Source organism: Eretmochelys imbricata, chromosome 4, assembly GCF_965152235.1.
Source record: "Eretmochelys imbricata isolate rEreImb1 chromosome 4, rEreImb1.hap1, whole genome shotgun sequence".
NCBI classification, from domain to species: Eukaryota; Metazoa; Chordata; order Testudines; family Cheloniidae; genus Eretmochelys; species Eretmochelys imbricata.
In genome coordinates, this window is record NC_135575.1 from 30,989,685 (window position 1) to 31,012,079 (window position 22,395).

General features: G+C 39.8%; 1 protein-coding gene across 5 annotated transcripts in view; it reads right to left on the bottom strand.

Moving 5' to 3' along the window:
• Window positions 1-407: 407 nt before the first annotated feature.
• EMCN (endomucin) overlaps window positions 408-22,395 on the bottom strand; it is an 83,969-nt gene continuing 61,981 nt past the window's right edge. For 2 of the 5 annotated variants that reach the window (XR_013345880.1, XR_013345877.1), the window contains 3 exons: window positions 8,891-8,964; window positions 5,102-5,183; window positions 408-2,235 (listed from right to left, as the gene is read on the bottom strand). Coding sequence is in view for 1 of the 5 variants with exons in the window: in XM_077815073.1 (XP_077671199.1) it covers window positions 2,230-2,235; window positions 8,891-8,964 (80 nt within the window). In the remaining 4 variants the exon portion in view is untranslated. Of the gene's footprint in view, window positions 2,236-5,101; window positions 5,184-8,890; window positions 8,965-16,255; window positions 16,310-16,463; window positions 16,813-22,395 lie in introns of all 5 variants that reach the window. The other 3 variants (XR_013345879.1, XR_013345878.1, XM_077815073.1) reach the window with 3 other exon arrangements.

Sequence of the window (22,395 nt, forward strand, 5' to 3'; positions counted from 1 at the left end):
GGTAACTTCGCCTGTGAAATTAGCATGGCTGTCTTCTGAAACCTCTTCCCAGGCCTTTTGACAGGAGAGAGACAGAGCATCTGCTCCTTTCCTAGTCTCTCTCTTGCTCCTTTAGCAGCAAGACTTACAGCAAGCCCGGCTCCTGCTCCTCTCTCTCTTACACTGAGAAAGAGAGCTCCTTATATCCCCAGCCTCTTTCCCAGTATGCTTTGCTTCAAGGCCTAAAACTCGCTGGTGTCCCTTGGAGCCACAATGCCAACAATGCTTCGCTGCAGAAACAGGGTAACATTTGGACCTGAGGCCTGCCTCATGCAGTGTGGAACAGGAACACAGGATCAGTCCAGTATTTGTAGTTGGTGTGGATTATATATTGTGTATTTGCAGAGAGAGAGAAGAGAGGCTCTTAATACAGGTAAAGTTTTATTATAAGATTAACATTATCTGGACATTTCATGACAGTTTCTAAACAAATCTTGCATAATCACTGATATTTATCTTCCACACTCATATTTCTCAGCTCTTTCAAACTGCCCTATAAAGAATGTGTGACGAAACACCTATTTTACATTTACATGAAAACTTGGGCATAGATTCTTCTTTCTATTGGGAATCCTCAGCAGTCAGGGTGCTGAACTGGGTATAATACTTTATATAAACTCTTAAGTTGCATGTTTTAGATAGCCTCACCTTTTGAAAGTACAGCCATCATGATGCTTTTGCTCAACCAAACTCTCCCGAGTCACTCAGGTGATCCAGCACAAAGAATGCTTTATCTAAGCATAAAAGTTCAGCTGCAATCTGTAGTACACTGGTTTGTGGATTTGGTGCCCAGCTTTCACAATGCTTCATAGAAGTTTTCCTTTGAGTCTCTTAGATACAGGGTCAGACCCATCAAAGAGAAAACAACACAGCTGATAATGCCTACCACTGGAAGAGCACTTTTCATCTTCAAAGTACTGTACAAACATTAACTAATTAATCTGCACAACAGCCCAGTGAGACTGGTAGGTAGATGTTATTGTTGCCACTTTGCAGAGGGGCAAAACTAGAAAGAGGAGCTCAGTGACTTGCCCGAACGCATAGCGGAAAGAACTAGAATAAGAATTCTTGGCTCTCAATCCTGTTTTTAGACCACTAATGAGACTGCTGTGTCTCATTTTCATATTTCAGCAAATAAATGAAACGAATCAACAGATTGACACTGATCAAATTATTATATTTCCCAAGGTTTATATATCTAGGAAAGCAGAACACATGGAGGGAGCAGCACTATTTAGATATTTACGTAAGTGCTCTATAAATTGAGATATTTTCTAATTATCATTAGAAGGAATCATTAAATTTCCAGAGCTGATAAATAATGAATAGGAATTCCATGCATTACTCAAAATTTGAGAAACAAGGCCTATAACTGTTGTTATTCCTTTGACAAATGCAGCCTGTAGTATTGTAAATGCCTTTTGATTCCTCAGTATATTATGCAGATATCAGGGAAATATTTTTACAGCAGATATAACAAAGTGACTACCCAAAGAACAGTCAAAAATAAACTATAATATTTGTTTGTAATTAGTTTGCATTTTAAGGACCATGTGCAGTGTTTTAAAAAAAACTCTAATGTAAGATGTAATTGGTAAAATTGCCCCCTTCAAGGAAAAAAACAAAAACAAAACCACTCTATTATCTCTAAGTGCCCCATCCTGCAGACATTTACTACCAGGTGAAGTGCTTACTACTATGAGTAGCCCCAAAGAAGTCAATGGATGTACATGTGGTAATGATCATTTTGCATACTAATGTTTGAAAGATCAGGCCTCAAGTTTGCAATCTCGTACATATGATTTAAGAAGACTATTTATTGACCGTACAAGAAAATATATTAACATATTCCTTCCTGTACGGGAAGAAAACATTTCTATGTACAAGAAAGACATCATTATTAGTGTCACACCACCAGATTTTTACAATACTTTTATCATTCCTGAAAGTTTCTCTGCTTTGATATATGTAGAAATAATAAATATGTACAGTACATCAGTTATGTAGCCATCAAGAAAACACAAGAGTCCAGCAGAAAACACGAGGCATTTAGAGTATGGAAATCTAATCATAGAACAATTAACACAAGTGTCCTGCCTCTCTGTAGGAAGCTGCAGCTGATGCACATGTCCTCTGTGGAACTGCAACATCAGAGGGAAGTTCCTTTATAACGTGGTAAAAGAGGCTGCTTCACATCTGAAATGACAATAAAAATCTCAAGATTATCATCCCGATTCAGATTAGTCAGTATCAGTGATTGGCATAGAAGCAAAGTTGTTATTATGGTGTCAAAATCAAAAGAAAACTCTTGGAATGGTAGATGGAATGTTTATTCTCAATTGCTTACATTTGTAGGAATTCACAATATTTGTTCTCCCAGAGCAATATTTGATCAAAGGCCTCACCTGAGAACAAGGACTTGCCTCAGTTTATAAAATATTAATTGATTTCAATTGAGCAGTAATTTCTCACCAAATCTGTCTGGTGCAATGAATGTGCAAATTCATGAAAGAAAACTTGCTCCTTTAAATCACTTGACTACATCGGGGCACACTGGTGAAGTCTAACGGAGCATCAAGCAGAGCCCCAGCCTATAAGTAAAGAGCACAGTGACCAAATGTCCCACTATGCCCATACAAAGACTGACCCTATGAATTTACTATTATTCTCCAAAAGGCCTTAGAATGAAGGACAGGGGCAAGTTTGGCCATTTGTACAATGAGATTTTTTTTTCTCTCAAAATGACCAGTAAAAACATTGAGTGAGTGCATTGTTTAGGAGCTGCTCCAGCTGCACTCATGGAAGCCAATGGGAGTTTTGCCACTTCCTTCAGTGCAAGCAGGACAGAGCCTTCTGTACATTTCTCATTTGTTGTTTCCTACCCATACTCACTCTGGGCCTTATCCTGTGATGTGCTGAGCACCAGCTCCCATTGGCTTCAGAAGGAGTTGAGAACCCTCCCTCCTCCCAGGAGGAACTTTGCAGGACCATGGGTTCTTCCTCAGAAATGGTGCTTCATTAATATATTCTTCACCAGTAGGTACTGTAATTTAAATGCTTTCTTTTTATCTACTCAAGATAGAAACCGCTTCTTATGTAAGAAAAAGTTTTAAGCATTTTGATCTGAACACTTTTTATCTAAATATACATAGTCTTTCTAATTCTGGTTAAAGGTTCGTTTTGTCTGATTCTGTCTACTTGCTATCCATATCTTTATGCAGGCTTTGGTGCCTTTGCTTTGGTACATACTGCTTGGTAGTCTATGCATTCTGTATTCCCCAGAATTGAAAATTGCCCATTTGGGAAGTATATTTTTAAATTTTATTTGAGTTTTGCTCTCTGTGCCAATACTGCTAATTCCCACCTATCCTCATGTTGTGCAGTGTGCTGCTCATTGATTGGCTGCTGGCCTGACCCCCCAGAATGGCTGCGTTTCAGTGCTGTTGATTGTTTGAGTCTTATTCCTGCAATCAGACCCATGCAGTTAGACCTCTGCACCTAGTTGGAGAACCAGTCAATCACTCATGTGGATCTGCTCGCAGGATTATGGCTCTGCTATATAAAGCTCTGTGTGGTGAAAAGTGCAGTATGAATATAAAATACATTTGCATTTTATACAGGAATTATAGAAAGAAACTGTAACTTTGTGTGGTACTAGTGAGCAAGACCTCTGTACACTACAAAAGCCTCTTCAATGCCTCTGAAAATATTAATATTACTTTTAATTTAGCAGCTTCATTCATTCACAGCAACCAGGTTTCTTTTCAGTGATTTAGAACTGACGCTCTTTACTGCTTCCAGTGGAAACTATTATGACTTCTAGTTAAGGTAGCAGAGTCTTAAATGGCAGGACATATTTACTGAACCACTCCCCAACCTCTTGTGTTTCCCCCCCCCCGAACAACCAGCAGCTTTTTGTTGCACATCTTTGCTATTCCCTCCCCCCTCAAATGTTTAATGCTTATAGCCCACAAGTCAAGGCAAATAGCTGTGCGTACTCAGGCCCTTATCTTCCCCTTCCCACTTCAAAAGACCAGTCTGCATTTTGCAGAGAAGTATTAAGCAATATTAAAAACCAACAACCAAACAGTTAATTAAAATTGTATGCTTGTGGCTGGGGGGAGGAAATGTGGCAGTGGCTCTTTGGGGAAGGTCAGACAAACAAAGGGAAAGTGTGGCAGCAGCCATCTTGGGAGAAGTGCCACAAACAAGGATTTAAGATAAGATCATTTAGGTGTCTTGAAAGGAAAGAAATTCTCCAGTACAAAAGATCTGTCTGCCCTAAAACAAAGACATGGCCACAAAAGAGAGTAACTCCCCCTCCAGTAAACAAACTATGGATGTGGGTGGAGAAGCCCCAGTCACTGAGGCTGACTTGAAGGACTCACTGTTTAGAAATCAGAAAGATGAATAAAGGAGATGAGGGAAGAGTTCCAAGTTTGCTAAGGATATTTAAAAAAAAAAAAAAAGAAATTATAATAGACACAGAGAGCGGATATAATTTAAATTAAGGGCTCCACTCCTTAAAAAGTAAACTCCCAATCAAGGGCAAGCTTCTTTTTATGATCCTTTTTTTAGGGATTTTAGAACGTTTAGGGAAGGGGATATTATTCTAGGGGGATTTTAACAAAGTACTTAATCCCACTTTAGATCAATGAAATGTATACAGACAGCATGTGGGAGCAGCAAGTGCAAATTTGTTGCATCATTGAGAAAATGAGGACCTAGGTGTATGTCTGGTGGGAAAAGAAACTGGATGTCTACTACTCATGGATACTAGGATTTTTATGATTTAAATGTTCTAGGATTTGGCTAATTTGGTCAAAAATCCTAATCCAGAAATTATAACTCGGTCTGATCATGCCCCCTGCATATATTAATTTAAAAGATTGGGACTCTGTGGAAAAACAAAGGGTCTGACAATACAATAGAACTCTGTTGTATGACCCCCTTAAAATTTTCAGCAATATATAGAAAAAATGATAAGGAAAGGATCAATAAGTGTTTTTGGGATGCTGGAAAGGCAGTAATGAGAGCGATACTTACAAATATAGCATCATACCTCAAAAAGATGAGAGCTCTTGAAGAAGAGAGATTGGTTAAAGAACTTTCTGTTTTGGAAAGTAAACATAACTCTACAGGATCTAAAAAAGAGTGTATAAGAAAATAAATGAGTAAGAGGGAAGATTAATCTGTTACAAAGATGAAAAGCTGAGCAAACACATATATTAAACAAAAATATTTTGAAAAGGACAATAAAGCTGATTGGGCTTTAGACAGAAATTTAACAAAGAAACAGAATAAATCATCATCCTCTGATTAGAAATAAAGGGAGATTAGTAACTGGCGTCAAACAGATCTCAGAAATGTTTGCTAACCTTTCCCATACTTGGAACATCCAAATCCTGAACTTATAAGTAGATATTTGAGAAGTATGAAAATCCCTCAGCTCTCAGAGAATGATGGGGCAGCTCTTGATAGGCAAATTGCTGCAGAGGAAGTTGAAGTTGTAATTAAGAATTTAAAATACAATAAAGCTGCAGGTCCCAATGGGTTTTCTGGGGAGTATTATTGAGTTCTAATGCAATTGTTGGCCCTGATTTTAACTGATTTGTTTAATAGTTTAATAATATTGCAGGGGAATGACATTCCAGATTCACTGAAAAAGAGGCAAATATTGTGGTCATTCCCAAAGAAGGAAAAGACCTTACCAAGTTCATATCATACAGACCTATTTCTTTCATTAAAGTGGATGCTAAAATTTATGCCAAGGTGCTAGCAAACAAATGGGATATTATATTGTACAAATATATGCACCCTGACTAGTGTTGGTTTGTTGTTGACAGGCATCTGTCTTATAATAGTAGAAGAACTCTGAATTTGATCTATAATGTGCATTTGAGCAATTCTTCCCATGCACTGCTTTTTTTGGACACTGAGAAAGCCTTTGACTGGCTAGAGTGGGAGTACCTCAGACAGATTTTGGTAAAGTTTCATTTTGAAAATCGGTTTTATGGGGCATATTGCCCCTATATAGACATCCTCGCACATCTGCTTTTGTTAATGGTCATCAATCCCTTCCTTTTAATTTGTCTATAAGTACGAAACAGGGTTGCCAGTTATCTCCCATGTTGTTTGCTTTGGCAATGGAGCCATTTGCAATAAATGTTTAGAAACAGCCCCTTGATAAAGAGCATCAAAACGCCTTCTTGGATTAGAACACAAAATAGGTTTGTATTCTGATGACATCTTGTTATATTTGCAGGATCCAGAAGTTTAGATAGAAATTACAGAACAATTGACTTTGGAATTTGGAGAGCTATCAGGTTTCAAAATAAACAGCGATAAATCTGAACTTTTAGGAAATTAATATTCCCAAAAGGATCAACGTAAATTGTTATCAGCTATATAAATTTAAATGAGTAAAGGAATCTTAAAATCTTAAATTTTAAAGAATAAATACTGTGGAGAAACAATTGTAGAGCACACTACCAGGTTGGGGTATCTGCCCTGTTTTTGACAGTCTGCCCTGAGGTGATCTCTCATGGTCATTGAGCCATTCTAGACAGCATGACAATGTGCTATTAAAATTTGTATGGAAACCTAAAAAACCAAAGGTAAATTCTAAGCTTCTAAGGCCTACAATGTGGGATGAACTCGCTTTCCCTAATTTGGTTTATTCTTATTATGCATCACAATTAAAAGACGTGAATCAAGTTAACAATGGACCATCCAAACATTGGGTAAAACTCAAACAAAACAGAAGCCCAAATATAGGCATTCCTAGTCAATGTTGGGTTAAAAAGAAATGTAGGTCACCAAAAATGAATAAAAAAAATCACCCATTCAAACAGACATCCTTAGCAGCTCTGGAGAAATTTAGTAAACTCCTGTTGCTTCGGCCCTCTCCTTTATCTACTTTCATTAATAATCAGGTATTTATCCCTAGGAAGTAAAGTTACTATTCAGTTTGTATATAAGCTGAGATTACTCAATTCTCACAACTGTTCCTGGGGCCTGATTTGAAATCATACCAATATGAAGATCCCATATTTTCAATATTTACACCTCAGATGTTTTATTGTGAAAACTGGACAAAGGGCAGCTCTATCTAGACCTCGAACCACATTTGAAGAGTTGGCCAGCCCAGGAACAAATAAAATAAATTAAATAAATAAAAGATTTAATTTCTAAGATGTATACAATTTTGACTGGAAAAAAATATTGATAAGAAAACAACCCAGATTAAAAGATGGGAGACGAATTTGGACAAAGAAACTGATCTGGATGACTGGATGTAGGAAAGGGATTATATGGCTCCAATTTGTGTAGCTCATAAAGAAAATTTTTATAAATTACTATATAGATGGCATTTAACTCCATTATATTTTTGCTAATAGAGAGGTGCTCTGTTGGCACGGTTGTGGTAAAAGAGGAACATACTTGCACATCTGGTGGCCATGTCCAGGAACTGGAGAGTTTGGGGAGGAAATTATTAAGAGATGCACTGACTGCTGACTTAGTGCTCTAGTAAAGGATCTGTATTTTAAACAGCATGGCAAATACATTTCTTTTTTCTTGTAAGCAGCTAAACTTTGTTTTGCACATTAGTGGTAAACGGTGACTCCTCATCCTATGGAATTTTGGTATAGTAAAATATGGACTGTCCTTGTCATGGAAAGGCTTTCACACGAAGTTTATACACAAGAGAAATGCCAAAAAGAGGATAGGTTTTTAGAAATTTGGGTACCCTTTGTAGGGTACCCAGAGTTGGAAATCTCCCTAGCCAGCCAGCCGGAATCTTTAGCAAGGTTCTTTGAATATTAATCGGATCATGAGTAACAAGTAATGTGTGGTGTAGTATGTTAACATTTTGTTATAACTTTGCCTTAATAAAAAGTAAATAACATAAAATAAAATAATAATAATAATAAAAGCTATGACAAGTGGTTACTGTGAAAAGAGGGGCAAGGGTTCAACCATAGGGGGAAAAGATGAAAAGACATGACTGCCTGAAAAAACTTTACATTTGAAGAACAACACAGAGACTTTGATGGGTTTCAATTTTTGACCTGGATGGATTCTCTAGAGACCCCTGCCTTTCTATATTCAAAAATGTGGGACAACATTTTCAAATTTAGGGTGACTGAAATGAAGCACCTTAATCCACATTGAAGCACCTAAATAAAAATGGCCTAATATGCAGAGGTCTGAAGTGTACACAACTTCCTGTGAAACCAGTGGGGTTGAGAGCTTAGCACCCCTGTAGATCTGGCTGCTTTTATTTAGGCACTTGACTTCAGACACTGGACTCAGAGGGTAAACATATGTTTAGTTCGGGCTCACATACAAAAATATAAAGCTCCATCCAATAGGAGATAATAGTCAACAGTCAAAGCAAGGAAATGCACACATTAGGCCCCATCCTGCAAGGTGCAGGGTGCCTTCATTTTCATTGACTTCAATAGGTATTGAGGAAATAGCACCTCTTAGAATAATGTCAGCACAGTGCAGGATTGACTCTTATTTTAGTAGAATACTACCACATGATATCAGCTGTAGCCCATATAAAAATCTTAACTTTTAGAGTACATGAGTGGCAAAATATCAGGCCAGAGCAGTGGAGCAAAATTCTAATATTGCTTTTGCAACACGGGAAAAAACCCGAGCTAATTTGTGATTCTAGTTCATGAAAGTTTAAGCAAAATGGCCTTAAGGTTCTTATTGACAGAAGTCATTAGTTTTTTTCTGCTTACAGTTCTTTGCTTTTTGTTTTAGCTTAACTGAACCATGCTAATGATAACACATATTAATGAAAGTTACAGAAAACAGAATGAAAGAGTAAACGTACATATTTATTGCCCAGGTGTGAGGAGGATTCATCAGGTTGGTGAGTTCTATTCTTTCCCTGGAAGATGTGCTCACCTAACAAAGAGAAGGTACATTTTGATCAATTAGGCATAGAAACCTAATGAGAAACAAGTGCAGCAAGAATACATCACAGGCTGCTTTGCAAAATTAGCCCAGTTTCCCTGTCAGAATTACATGACATGCAACATTCTCCATTCCACTCCACATAGTGGATCTTGACTTGGTTATTCTGTATTCTCTGTAGCTTCAATTTAGAAAAACAGGGATGGACTTAAGCATGCACTTAAGGCTTTCCTGAATTGTGGCCTAAGTGCTTATAAGTTCCATATATGTCTGTTTTTCCAGAACACCCTATTTCCCATGTTATTTCTGCTAATATCAATGGGAGTTCTATGCATGTAGGAGGAGCAGAATATTGGAGTCAAGATCTGTGTGGGGCTGAAAAGGATTCACACACTTAAATGTGGTGGGCTCCATATAACCAGAAGCTGGTTTTATGAAACACAGAAACATAAACTGAGTGCCTTTCTGTCCACTTCTCAAAGGGAATTTCTCACTTATAGGTGTATGAGAGACAACTAAATTAAGAGGTGTATATATAGTTAAATTACAATAAAGTTTGAAACATCCTGGTAAAAATGTATAATATTTATCATGATTACATACTGTATTAACATACAAGTCAATACAAATCAGAGGTGCAACAAATCCACTATGTTCTATTCAACCGAAAACTAAATTGTAGCTATTTATTTTAAATGAATAATTAATGGTCTCAAGTGACCTTACCATGGGCAACGATATATGCCCTACAATACAATGCAATATTCAGAGTTCAGCTGAGAGAGACCTTGGTATCCACTGGGATTCTATTAAAACTGGTTGAAAAATCCAAAAGTAATTTGACAAGAAAAACTGAATTTGTTTTCACTTCAAAGTGTTTAGCCTTTTTTTTTTGTTTATTTAGATTTTTTTAAAAAGTTCAAAATGTCTATCAAAAACATCAAAAAAGTTATTGAAATGGTTATCAACAAATGCTTGCTTACCAGCCCTCCACCCCAGGTTTTAGTAAACAAAAAATACCAGGCACCAGTTCAGCAGCTTTTTACTATACAGATTTTTTGAGGTGGGGGGCGGGGGGGGGGAAGGGAAGGGGAAGAGGAAATATTTTAAAAATAAAGGTCCAGGGTTTTTTGGTGAAAAATGGAGCATTTCAACAATATCGCAAAATATTTTGCGACAGTTTTTGTTTTCAGACAAATGCCAAAAATGTCAACCAATTCTCGATGCAATACAGTTTTGTCCCAACCAACTCCACAGTCTTTTAAGGACCCTCCCTGACATCTTTATGGGTGATAACAGTCCATCTCCCCCACCCGTTTTCTCTTTTCGGCCTGCATGTTTTAACCTTGCTCCACTTTCGGTCATCTGTACAGCATGAAGAAACAGAGGGACTGGGGAAAGATGGGGGGTGGAGAGGATGACAACAAATAGACCTGGTTGAAAAAAAATGGGGAAAGGGAGGACTTCCACAAAAAAATTTGCCAAGATTTTTTTTGTAGAATTTCAAATTTGTTAAGATTTTCTGATCAGCCCTTCTGCCAAAGGTATTCTGCCCGTCCCTGCTACCCACCATGAAGACTTTATAAAAGAATCACAATGCCCCCACTGCAACATGACAGTTATACAGCCTTGATCCAAAGCTGTTGATGTCAGTGTAAAGGCTCCCCTTGATGTGAACGATCTTTGGCTCAGAATCTAAAATGAGGTGTGTTTCTTAGAACTAGCAACAATGACTGCTTCAGAAAGCTGACAGGTTTCAGAGTGGTAGCCGTGTTAGTCTGTATCAGGAAAAAGAATGAGGAGTACTTGTCGCACCTTAGAGATGACAAATTTATTTGGGCATAAGCTTTTGAAAACTGAATATCCAGACTCGTCCCTGCCAGGAATAGTGAATTTGCTTTCTTTAAGGTCCAGGTCTCTGCCATTAGTCTCTCCCTAGATAGCAGAGATCAGTGGCGGATTAATGATTTTGCCATCCCTAGGCCCTGAAATAATTGCCACCCCCTCCCCACAACAGCTCCCGGCCTCCCCCACCGCAGCTCGCCTCCACCTCCTCCCCTGAGCGCACCACCGGGTCCTGCTTCTCCCCGCTCCCTGCCAGTGCTTGTGCGTGAAACAGCTTCGCAAAGGAAGGGAGAAGAGGGGGGAACGCGGTGCGCTCAGGAGAGGAGGCGGGGCTGGGGCGGGGATTTGGGGAAGGGGACCAATAGAGGCAGGGAGGGGGCAGGGAATGGGTGAAGTTGGGGCGGGGGAAGCAGCCTCTGGCTGCTGTTATAAATTTGCCGCCCCTGCAAATTTGCCACCCTAGGCCTAGGCCTTGTTGGCCTAGGCATTAATATGCCGCTGGCAGAGACATTTAGGCTAGGCACCCTGCCTAACACATGATCTATCTAGAGAGTCCAGTGTGATGTATGTGATGCCCACGGCAGGACTGATCCACTCAGAAATTGCTAGGTATCAGTGACCTCTTTGCAAGATCAGTGAGCAGCCACTAAGAATTTGATCTGACAGTGCAATGCTTCCATGGTTTTTTTTAGTTGGTTGTCTGTGTTAACATATCGCCTGGTGGGGAGTTTTGTGGGTAGCATTCTAGAATAAACCATAACAATGCCTGCTCCATCCGTACTTACATATTTGGATCACATATCCTTAATAAACACAGTATTAGAGTCTATATGTATTACTCCAACCCAACAATTTAGTGAGGAGGACAGAATAGAACAGAATTTCAGAATAGAAAAGGGAACACAGGAAGTCTCTGAACAAAAGAAACTAAGGCAATAAATGGACTGTTTCAGAAATAAGATTGGATTATGCCTCGAAGAAGCAATAGAGAATTTTAGCATAAACGTGCAGTGCCTGGACAAGCCTACAAATGGGATAGGGGAGAGCAGGAAAAGGAGCAGTATTACAATGGTTGGATCCAAGATGTTTGCTCTGCTGAATATCTTGAGGCACCAGAAAAAATCCCAGATGAAACTAATTTGAATGTTCTTATTTAAATGTTAAGAGATTTTTATTAATCCAAAAAAAGCCTTAACTGAAAGATATCGTTCCCAAGACTGTAAAAAAACATGTTTTGACCCAGGTATTTTATAGCAAGTCAAAAAGGTTGGCTTCCATGAGCATGTTAGAACAGATGAGATTTCAATTTACTTGCAGAATTATTTAGCACTAAACGGTGCAGCACATTGCTAAGTGTGGCTTATAGGGGAAAGTTGTCTTGACCAAAATCTCTGAATATAGTGAATCATTTTGAAAGTACTGGACACACAGCAAAAACATTGCTGTTCTCAAGCAGTCTAGATAGAATATATGGGCACCTTGGGGGACTGTTGTTCAGAGAAAGGACATTACACACAAATCACCAGAAACACCAAAATAGCCAGCCTTCAAAATCAGTGAAAAGCTGGCTTTTGTTTCCATTAGCTGATTCAAGATTGTCTAGTCAAAGCTAAGCAGCATGTTTAAGAAATTCCACCATTGGTGTAGTAGATGGAACATACTGAAGGACTGTATAAAAGAGTGTGAGGTCATCGGTGACAACTGACACAGAGCTGCCTCTCACTGTATGTTTGTACAGCACCTAACGCAATGGGGCCCCAGTCTCAATTGGAACAGATATGTAATAGTGTAATAATACTAATGGATTTTCCTGGTGCCAGCTAATTACTGTGGAAGATTCATTTCATGATTGTCTACCCTGTTAAAATTACTGATGGAATTGTTATAAAAAGGTGAAAATGTGGGAATTGGGAGGTATTGACAGAAAATTTTGCATGCAATTAAACAAGTGTTGTCAGCTGCACAAGTGTAAGTGCAATGGGACACCACTTTACCTGTGATCTTGACTTGCAACACCTCTCCAGTTGGAGTAGGAATTATTTCATATAGATTGGCAGAGGGCAGTGAGAAGCCAACTGCACATAAATCATACACTGCTACAAAAATGGAAAGAAATGATGCACAGATTAAGAAAGAGGCCTTAGGTACAGTATTAGGATAATGGAATTACACAGAAACTAGCCTAGAAATTTTATTTGACAACTAACCATAAAACCTTACTGAAAATCTTAAGATGTTATTTCTATTACTTGTATCCTCCCTGTCTCTCATTCCCTTGTATTAGTGGTCATGCTCACTTGCTGTGTTTTGTCTTAAAATGGATAGTAAACTTCTCAAAGCAAGGATCATGTAACATGTATAGGGCCTAGCACAATGTGGCCCTGATTTTGGTTTGTGCCTCTAAGCATTGCTGTAATACACATAAACAACAATAATGTTAAAATTAGGATAGCTTCACAAGGAGCTACTGTAATTCAGCATTGGTCTTTGATATGATTAGCATGTTATTATGGCACTTATGAAAAATTGGTTTTTGCAGCCAAGCAATTCAAATACTCTTATCAAAGTCATCAAGTGAAATTCAGGCACCAGACTATAATCTGATATTCAGTTTCCTTCCTTCTCTAGCCAGTTGTCATCCTTAATCAGAATGAGGGTGGAGGAGATAAAGAGCAGAAATTGATTATCATGTGAAGGTAAATGCAGTTCTTCATTCAATAATGTATTTACTTGAAATAAATGGGAAATGTAGATCTGACGCTAGCTAACTGCAAAAAAGTTTCCAGAGTCCAAAGTTTCAGTGTCAGGTTGACATTTTTTCAGAAATAGCACAGATGAAAACTTAAGTGTTGTTATTGAATAAAACCATTAACCTGCAGCAAGCCAAGAGTCTCCAGCTATTACGCTTAATGTACTAAAAAGTATACAAAGTACTAAATAAATTGATGATATGAAAGGAAAAATATTGTATTTAGTGAAGCAGTTTTTTATTTGTTGAATGAAACTTTCACTTGGGTTGGAGAACATATGGCATACGTAACACCTACAAACATGTTAAATCGTTCTTGCAAGTTTCTGCCGTACACAGAGTGTCCTGACTGATCAGCTCATGAACATTTATTTTGACACCGTTTTGCTTCTGACTTGTGTGTCATTAGTTAGTGTATTGTGACTCTTTGTTCTACAGGGGAATTTGGGGTTCTGAAATAGACATTTCTCTGTTCTACATTTATTCAGGTACTTGAAATTTTATAACAGGGATGTTGGGTTTCCAATTTGACTCAGGATGCTAATGTTGTTACCCCTGGGACAGATATAACAATATCCTGGACAAAATTTATGGAATTAAGTTAAACCCTTATTGAACTAAGTATTTTAGGAGTCCATTGTATTAAAAAGACAAACTTGCATGTACTATTGTGGTATTGTACAGAATTTCTTTAGGAGGAAGACAGGATTAATGCAATCTGGGAAGCGTTAGGAACTTCAAAGGAATTTTTGGGACACTACATGTGATGTGCATTTCCTAGGAAACACTTGCAGGGAAGTGAATGCCAATGACCCACAGAGGATTGCATTTTTTTTTATGCTTCTCCTTGAGCAGAAAGCCACTGTCAGGCTGATGAGCATTCACGCTCTCTTCAAGGCAAACTGGCTACATGAATGACTCACAGGAGGCATGAAGGTTCTTGTTCTGAGCAAAGGGTGTTATGAACTTGAAACCCTGTGTGGGGTTTGAAGGATTGCTCATCTGCCAAAGCCCATGCTGGTGTTGGGATAATCCTTGGTAAGCTTATTAGCCTGCATGCAGTTTCTTTTATTGTTTTAAATGTTTTATGTGCAATGCTTTATATCTTAAAATAAACATGCTTGCTTAGAAGGAACTGTGTAGTAACTTATAACTCTTGGCAATTACGCTGTTATCAATCTCTGAAGAGAACGCAAAAGAAGCCTGCTTTGGCAGCCTGTCTTTTGCTGGGGATGCCACAGCATAGTCAGGGGGATCATGCCATCTGGAAATACCCTCATCAGAAGGGAAGAGAGCTGTGTGTCTCCACCCCAGGTAGACAATGTCTGGGGAGATGGTAGCCCAGAGCGGATGCCCTTTCTGGGCCACAGAGGGGGAATACATGTGCAGTTGCCTTGAACCGTGATAATCCCAAGCACAATACACATACAGGACATACCAGAGAAGCATGAGGAGTAACAGCAGCTGTCCTACAGATAGGTCATCCAGAGGCCTTTATACTGCAGAGACAAGCACAAGGAGCTCTTTGAATTTAATGGGAGCTCTGCCCAAGTAAGCAATGTAGGCCATCAAAAATAAGAAGCTGTATTTTGTGTAAGATTTCTATGGGCATGTTATGAATGAGGCCAAGTGTGCTCCATTGTCACTCCACCAAAACATCTAACAGCAAAAAACCTGGCATATGTAACAATCATTTTGGTATAAAGCAATTGCAGCGTAAGTGTCTCTTGCTCTGATGAAAATGTAACAACAGAGGCTAATTTTTCCATAAAAGTGCAAAAGGCATCTGTGGAGACCAGAAGCTATATGTTTATCTCCATAATTCTAAAATTAAAAAGGGAGAGAGTGTAAATAATGCTTGAAAATAGAACTGTGCTGGACTGAAAATTCAGCCACAGCAAAACGAGAGTGCAAAAATAAATCCAGTGATGACTACACAGTTGATTGTGCCCTGTTCAGTTAGTAATGTTCTCAGTAACACACTAGGAAATAGGAGACAGTGTGAGACAGGTACTAGTAGGGGAAAAATCAGGGCAGAAGTAGCTCTCCCTTGTCCTGAACCCAATGCTGATCTCCTGGCCACGCTGGGCCTAACCAATGAATAGTTCCTTCTCACAACCAGCAGGACAGAGGTACCTATCCAGACAACAATGTCAATTATGGGGCACACTGGAATAGAAAGATAAGGGATAAGTAGCTGTCCACTGCTCAATAGCCAACCAGGGAAAAAATGCTGAAAAAGGCAATTTCTCTGAGAGAAGGAGGTCTCAGGATACAGCTGGCAAACAAAGTATCCCAAAAATTCAGGTGCATACATCATTCCACAATGCTGTGATCCCCTAGCAGTCCCAAGAGTTCTCCTCAGTGGCGGGGGTAGACTTTGCTTTAAAAACTCTTGGAAACACATACAGGACACAAACAAAATAACACTCATAAAAACACAGCCACAGAGATGTGCAGAAAAACGTGTAATTGTACTAGATAGTAGCACTCAGAGGCCTCAGTCAGAATCGTGTGTTGGGTGCTGTACAAACAAAATAAAAGACAGTCGCTGCCTGAAAGACCATGTGGGGAGTTTATTCTTCAATTTCTATGAGGAAACAACAGTGACAGGTCATTATAAAATGAGACCAAAAAAAAAAAAAAAAAGATGGTGAGAGAAAAATCAGACAGAAAGAAAAGGAGTACTTGCTCTCCTCCCTGGGGACGACTTTCCATGAAGCAGCTCCAAGATTATCCACCCTCAAGGAGAAAAACAAAAAAAGGCATTGAAAGCACAGTTCACAATAACAGACACAAAGATTTACTAAGTAGCCAAAGTCACCACTTCAAGTACATAGGAATGCCTGTACCCTTTCCAGGCTTTCATTTTGCCAGTGGTCTGCTCCCTGCTAACCTGCATTGGAGGTCTCCTCATAAGAGAGAGAGGGAATAGAAAGCACTTCCTGCATCAGAGGGGCTTACGCTTTCAGGTGATCCTGGATTCCTCCCTGTAGATACTAGAAGAAATGAAGGAAATGAGAGAGAATGAAACCACTAGTGCAAACTGAAAAATGGGGTCTAATGTGGAACCATTCCCCAAAGCCAAACTCCCTTTGGCATGAACAGGGCCCCCAGGATTGAGCCCCCACTGGGTCAAACAGACATTGAAAACCTCAAAAAACAACGAAAAGGTGCCTTACCTCCTTAAGCCCCATCGCCCAGATGTGCATGTGCTCATCACAAAAGACAGCCGGCCTCTGGGCCTGTAGATGGAGGGATAATTTCTTGTCTTCCTCTGACAAAGTTCCAACAGCATGAGGGGATCGTGTCTCAGGACATACTTGTGGTTAAATGTGCTTGACAGAACAAACTGCTTAAACAAATCATTGACTCTCCAGGGGAGTGAAAATGGGGGTATGGCCTCATTGTGAAAGGATGTGTGACCCTTCTGCCCGTCAGAGTTGGCAGCAACAAGGGCCGGGTTCAGTATCTAGGGGTTCCATTCCAATAACACAATGCAAAACCGGCTCGAGTCCTCACACAGTGACCTGGGACAAATATATACCACCCCCGCTGGGCGCCTCCAAGAGGCAATACTTCCCCTCTCACAAGCACATAGTCTGAGTGTAGCAAAAAGCCTTTTAATAACAGAGAGAAACAATGTGGCATTATGTTGGGGAAACACCACCAACAGGATTCATAACACAACCCATGAGCAAAAAACCCACCCCAAGCAAATTGGGGCGTGTCCTTTCCCTTTGGTTCTTGAGTCCAGCAACCCAAAATCACCCAAAGTCCCAAAAGTCCAACAACCCAAAAGTCTCTGTCCCTGGTCAGGGCAGCCCCAGAGTTTGAAAGTTTATCTGCAGAGTTTTACCTCCCAACCTGGGTGGAGATGGGGGGGGGGAGTTAAGGGGCACCTTACGTGGTCCAAAGCTGATTGCCCCACCTCTCCATGGGGCTCCGCTCTGCCAGCCGCTCCCATGAGTTGCTCCAGGCATCCGACAAACTGCTCTGCTCCACCAGCTGCTCTGCTCTGCCAGCCGTCCTGCAAACTGCTCTGCAATATATCTCCAGCCTCCCCCACTACTTAACACAACACTCAGTGATTTCAGCTCTTAGTAAGTTTAGCTCTTTTGTGATTTCAGCTTGTAGTAGGGGAGCCTCAGTGCTGGTGCACCATTAGCCCAAAGTGAATTAAGCTCAGCAGCCTGTCACTAGACTCCTAATGGAATCAAAATCTCTGATATTCCATAGTGGAGAGAGGAGAAAGTGCAATTAGCATGTGGGGCTCATACCACCAAGCATTAATACCTGTCCCCAGCCTCTCTCCATTGACTGGGTTTTGGAACCCATGATCCTTGCCTAGCAAGTGCTCCTTAGTTGATGGTGAGTCCGTCCATCATAACAAAAGGCCAAGTACAGTTCCACTGTCCTTGATTCACATAATCAGGATGCCATAATTATTCCTGCCCCAATAACAGAGAAACTGGGGCTCCTACAGCAGCCAAAGTGACCATCTAGGCCGGGTGGGTGTGCCTATGCAAATGAGATCTGAAGTTCTTTTCCACAACCCACCATGACTCGCCACCAGATGTCAGGGTAGAGCTCATCCTGACTCTGCTTACAGATGGAATACCACAGATCCAAAACACGGTTGCACAGGCATTTGCTCTGGAGAGCTGTGCTAGGTATTCAGACGTAAGTGCCACAATGCACACATATTCCAATGTCTGGAGTGTTGAGTGAAGTATGTGAGACTCCTTTTTTCTGTCTCTCGCTGATTAAATGAATGGTCAGACACCACGTGCGGTATTCCTTATCATAGAGAGGGAAGTTGCATGTTATGGATCATAGAGGTCATGGTGGAGAACAGTATGTTAAACAGGGGAATGGCACAAAATTCACAGGCCATAGCACCAAAATAAAAATAAAAATCCATTCTGTTAGGTATCTCACATCTTCAGAATATGTAGCTCACATGACTGTGCACGGGACATACCTGTGGGCAATATCATGGAAACCTGGTAGGTTCAATTACAACCACTGGATGCTAGAAGACCTAAGAGCATTAGTATTATTAATATCCAAAAGCAGTGGTTGGAGATGCTCAAGTATACAATGGACCTGGGAAATACTGGGGGTGTGGCTGTGTGTTCTGGGTTCGTGACTGGTTCAAATGTTGTATTGTGCTATCTGTGAGCACCTTGAACAGAGAGATGCCTCTTTCCTTCAACGTGGTTACTACTTAGGAACCATGGAACATCTACCAGGAAGGGGAAATAAGAACCAGCTGAGGGGAAATCACTGTTCACAGACATCCATTCTGCCTCATTTCCTTCTGGTTGCGTTCATCCTCTGGGAAAAAGTACAGCAGCCCAAGAGGAAAGGAGGGGAAAAGAAATGGTGACCAAAATACCACAGGAGGGCAAGTATAAGATGTCTGAGCCACGTACAGACTACCATGTCGAGTACCCATACATTTTCCTTGTTTTTGCTGGTTTTGTTCAATAAAAACTCTTACAATGGAAATGTTTGGAATTTCCCATGCAGATATTACCATGGCCCACTTTGGATTCTGCAGGCCACTCAGCATTCTGAAATGACAAGCTAATATCTGATCCAAATCAGTTCTGGCATACTTTTTATTTACTTCCAGCAAATTCATTGCAGGGCTGATTACTTTCTTTACCTTCCCCATGACCAAAATCCTATCTGTCATATAGCCTACCCTGTACTCTCTCTCTGCAGCACAGGTTATTTTGGAAGGAACGACACCTGGTATATCAGATTACATTCAGGTGTCTGGATTTCTCTAGGCAACTTTGCAATAACTTCTACATTGCCACATTCTCAGGAGACTTTATATTAAATATCCTACTGGTGCGATAAAACCAAAGACCATTGCTAGAGTTAGAGAGCTGTTAGTGCAGCTACTCCAGCCTTGGTTCCAAAGTGATGATTTATGATCCATTATCTATGTAATCAGTACAGTTCTACCATGTGCAGTTCATATTTATGGGACATCCTCACTCCAAATACTATGCCTCAGGGCTTTTTACTGATCTGTGATCCACTTCTTTCAGTTGCCTTTTATGGAGGTTAATACATACACAGTCTACAATGAAGTACATGAGAACCCAGCTCCCACTACAAAAGGAGGTAGGTAGGTTGTCATATTGGGGTTTTTAAGATGTTAGACAACTATATCTGGATGATGATTGTACTTGTCTCTCACTTGTCATAGAAAAACCTGCATTATTACGCATTCTCCGGAGACATACATGCCTAAAGCTGAAATGTCATATATGCAACTCCATGGTGGATGCTCAGTCCTAGAACAGGAAAACCCAATGTAAGTTCATATATTCATCCATTTTCCTGGCTGATTGTTCTGATGCACGCTACAGTATGTGATGGCTTCTTGTTACTAGCAAGCAGAGCCCTTGGCATGCCACATAGCCAGTCTGGAGTGGCAAAGTTATTTCTCTGCATGGTCCATGTAAGGCTTTCCAAATTATATACAGTATCCAAAGTTCTTGTCCATGTCAGATTTTCACCACAGGGTGCGCTTAAGCTTTATCTCACTTCTCAGATGTTCTAATGTATTATTAAACTCTCACATGAAATCCAAACCTTATAGACATATATCCTTCAGCACACACATTTTTCTTATTTGTTTCCAAAATGATGAGAACACTAAACTTAGTTTTATGTGGTTTTCCTAATGTCATAAGGTCCATTGGCAGAACAAATGTGTTTGGGCCAGCTCCGTGATTGGAAGACATTTTCTGCAGTTCTTCAGCATTATTGTAGATATTCCTCCATATGTTCTAAAATTCTTCATTACTTCTTTAAAGTATGATCCAAATGCACTGCTGAAATAGGCCAGTCTCCTTTGGTCTCTATTGCCAAAGACCAGATGCAAAATTCTGCCTTGACACACATCCCATGCAACTCCATTGAAGACAGCGAGTTTCCAGGGTTGCATGTCAAGGCAGAATGTTTCCTTGTACTTTCATTTGCTTTTCTAAAAAGTAATTGTTCCTTCCTCATCACCAAATTGTGTAGATAAATCCAAAAATACCAACTGTGCTTATTGACAAAGCTTACCTCAAATACAATATCAAGATTAGCCATTCATGTAAACTTCCCAAAGCACTCAACCTCCATGGAATATTGAGTGACAACATACCCAATCAGTGAAACAAGAGAAGCATTACCATTGGTTGAATATACACCTTGAGGGCAAGACACATCTAAAACCACTGAGAGCTGATTAAGATCCAGGAAAACATTTAAGCATGTGTTTAACTAACAAACTGAATAGCTCCATTGACTTTGATAGAACTACTCACACATGTACGTTCTTAGCTGCTTTCCTGGATTAAGACTCTCAACTTTTTGCAGATTACATATGCACCACAATAAATAAATAATAATAGTAATAGAGTCAATGGCAGCCAAAGTGAAGTCCTTTCAACACTGTTTGTGAATATGAAGCTGCTTATACTATGCTTTCCTCTTTGAGTTGCTTTTCCTGAATCTAGTTTAAAAAAAAGGAATGCATATAGAAGTTTATATGACAGATATGGCAATTTCCTGCAATATCTTTGGGAGATCTTATTAAATTAAGCTTAAATAGTTTTGGAGTCCATTGTATTATAAATGCAAAGTTGATGTGCTATTGTGGGTTTGTATGTAATTCCTCTGGGGGGAGATGTGGCCAATGTAAACACTGGGAAGGATTATGAGCTTCAAAGGACTATTTAAAACAATGTGCCAGACAAGAATGAATTTTGGGACAAAGTTAAGTGCGTTTCCCAGGAAATCTCTAGAGGGTGGTGTGCGCTATTATGCAAAAACTCAGCCTTTGGAAACTACACCCTGAGGAGGGCACCTTTGTCTGCTGATTACCTGTTCCTAGTATCTAAAGATCAAAGGCCTAAGCTATACAAAGGGGTGACTCTCAGATTCATGGAGGTGATTGTTTTGAGCCAGCAGCTGTTATGAACTTTTAACCACAGGAAAACCCCTTGGTGGATTTCAAAAGATGGATCACTTGCCAGAGCCATTGTTGGAGCTGAGGGGTGATCTCTGGTAAACCTATTAGCATGTGTGTACGTTCTTTTATTGGGTTTTAATAGGTTTTCTCTGTGATGCTCTCACATGAATTTACATGCTTAAAAAGAACTATGTGGTAACCTATAACTGTGGACAATTACACTGTTTATAGCCTATGAGGAAAAAGCAAAATGGAGACGCAGGCCATTTAGGCAGCCTGGTAAAACGCTTCATCACCAGGGAGAAAGATGTGGGTCTCTTCTCAAGAGAGTTGATGGCTGAGGAACTGGGAGCATAACCGTGGGTGCCACTGCTGGATCACGGAGGGGGGATACAGGTGCACTGTGACAATTTACATTGCTCCAGAATAACTTTTTCACAATGTAATTGTTTTTTAGTATACTCCCTAAATTAGTCTGACACGCCATACGTTTCTGTGTATTTGTGCTATTATGAAATGACTGTCTTTGGGCCCAAATCTGCAACCTATATTCAAGTGAGTAAATCTTACTTACATGAATAGATACCTTGAGGTGACTAGGACTTGTGTGAGTAAGAAGTATTTTCATAAGGTTTGTAATATGAATGGGTCCTTTTTCGGATTTAAAAAAAAATAATTTAATCATTTTAGGAAACTTGGAAGAAAAATGGCCTTTATACCTGTGGATATGTGTTTAATTTCGACATTTATTAAAATGTAGAATTTCATCAGCAAAAGAGTTAGGTGTATTAAATAAGAATAGCATTAACCAGGGGGAAAATTCATGTTCCCTAAGTGGTTA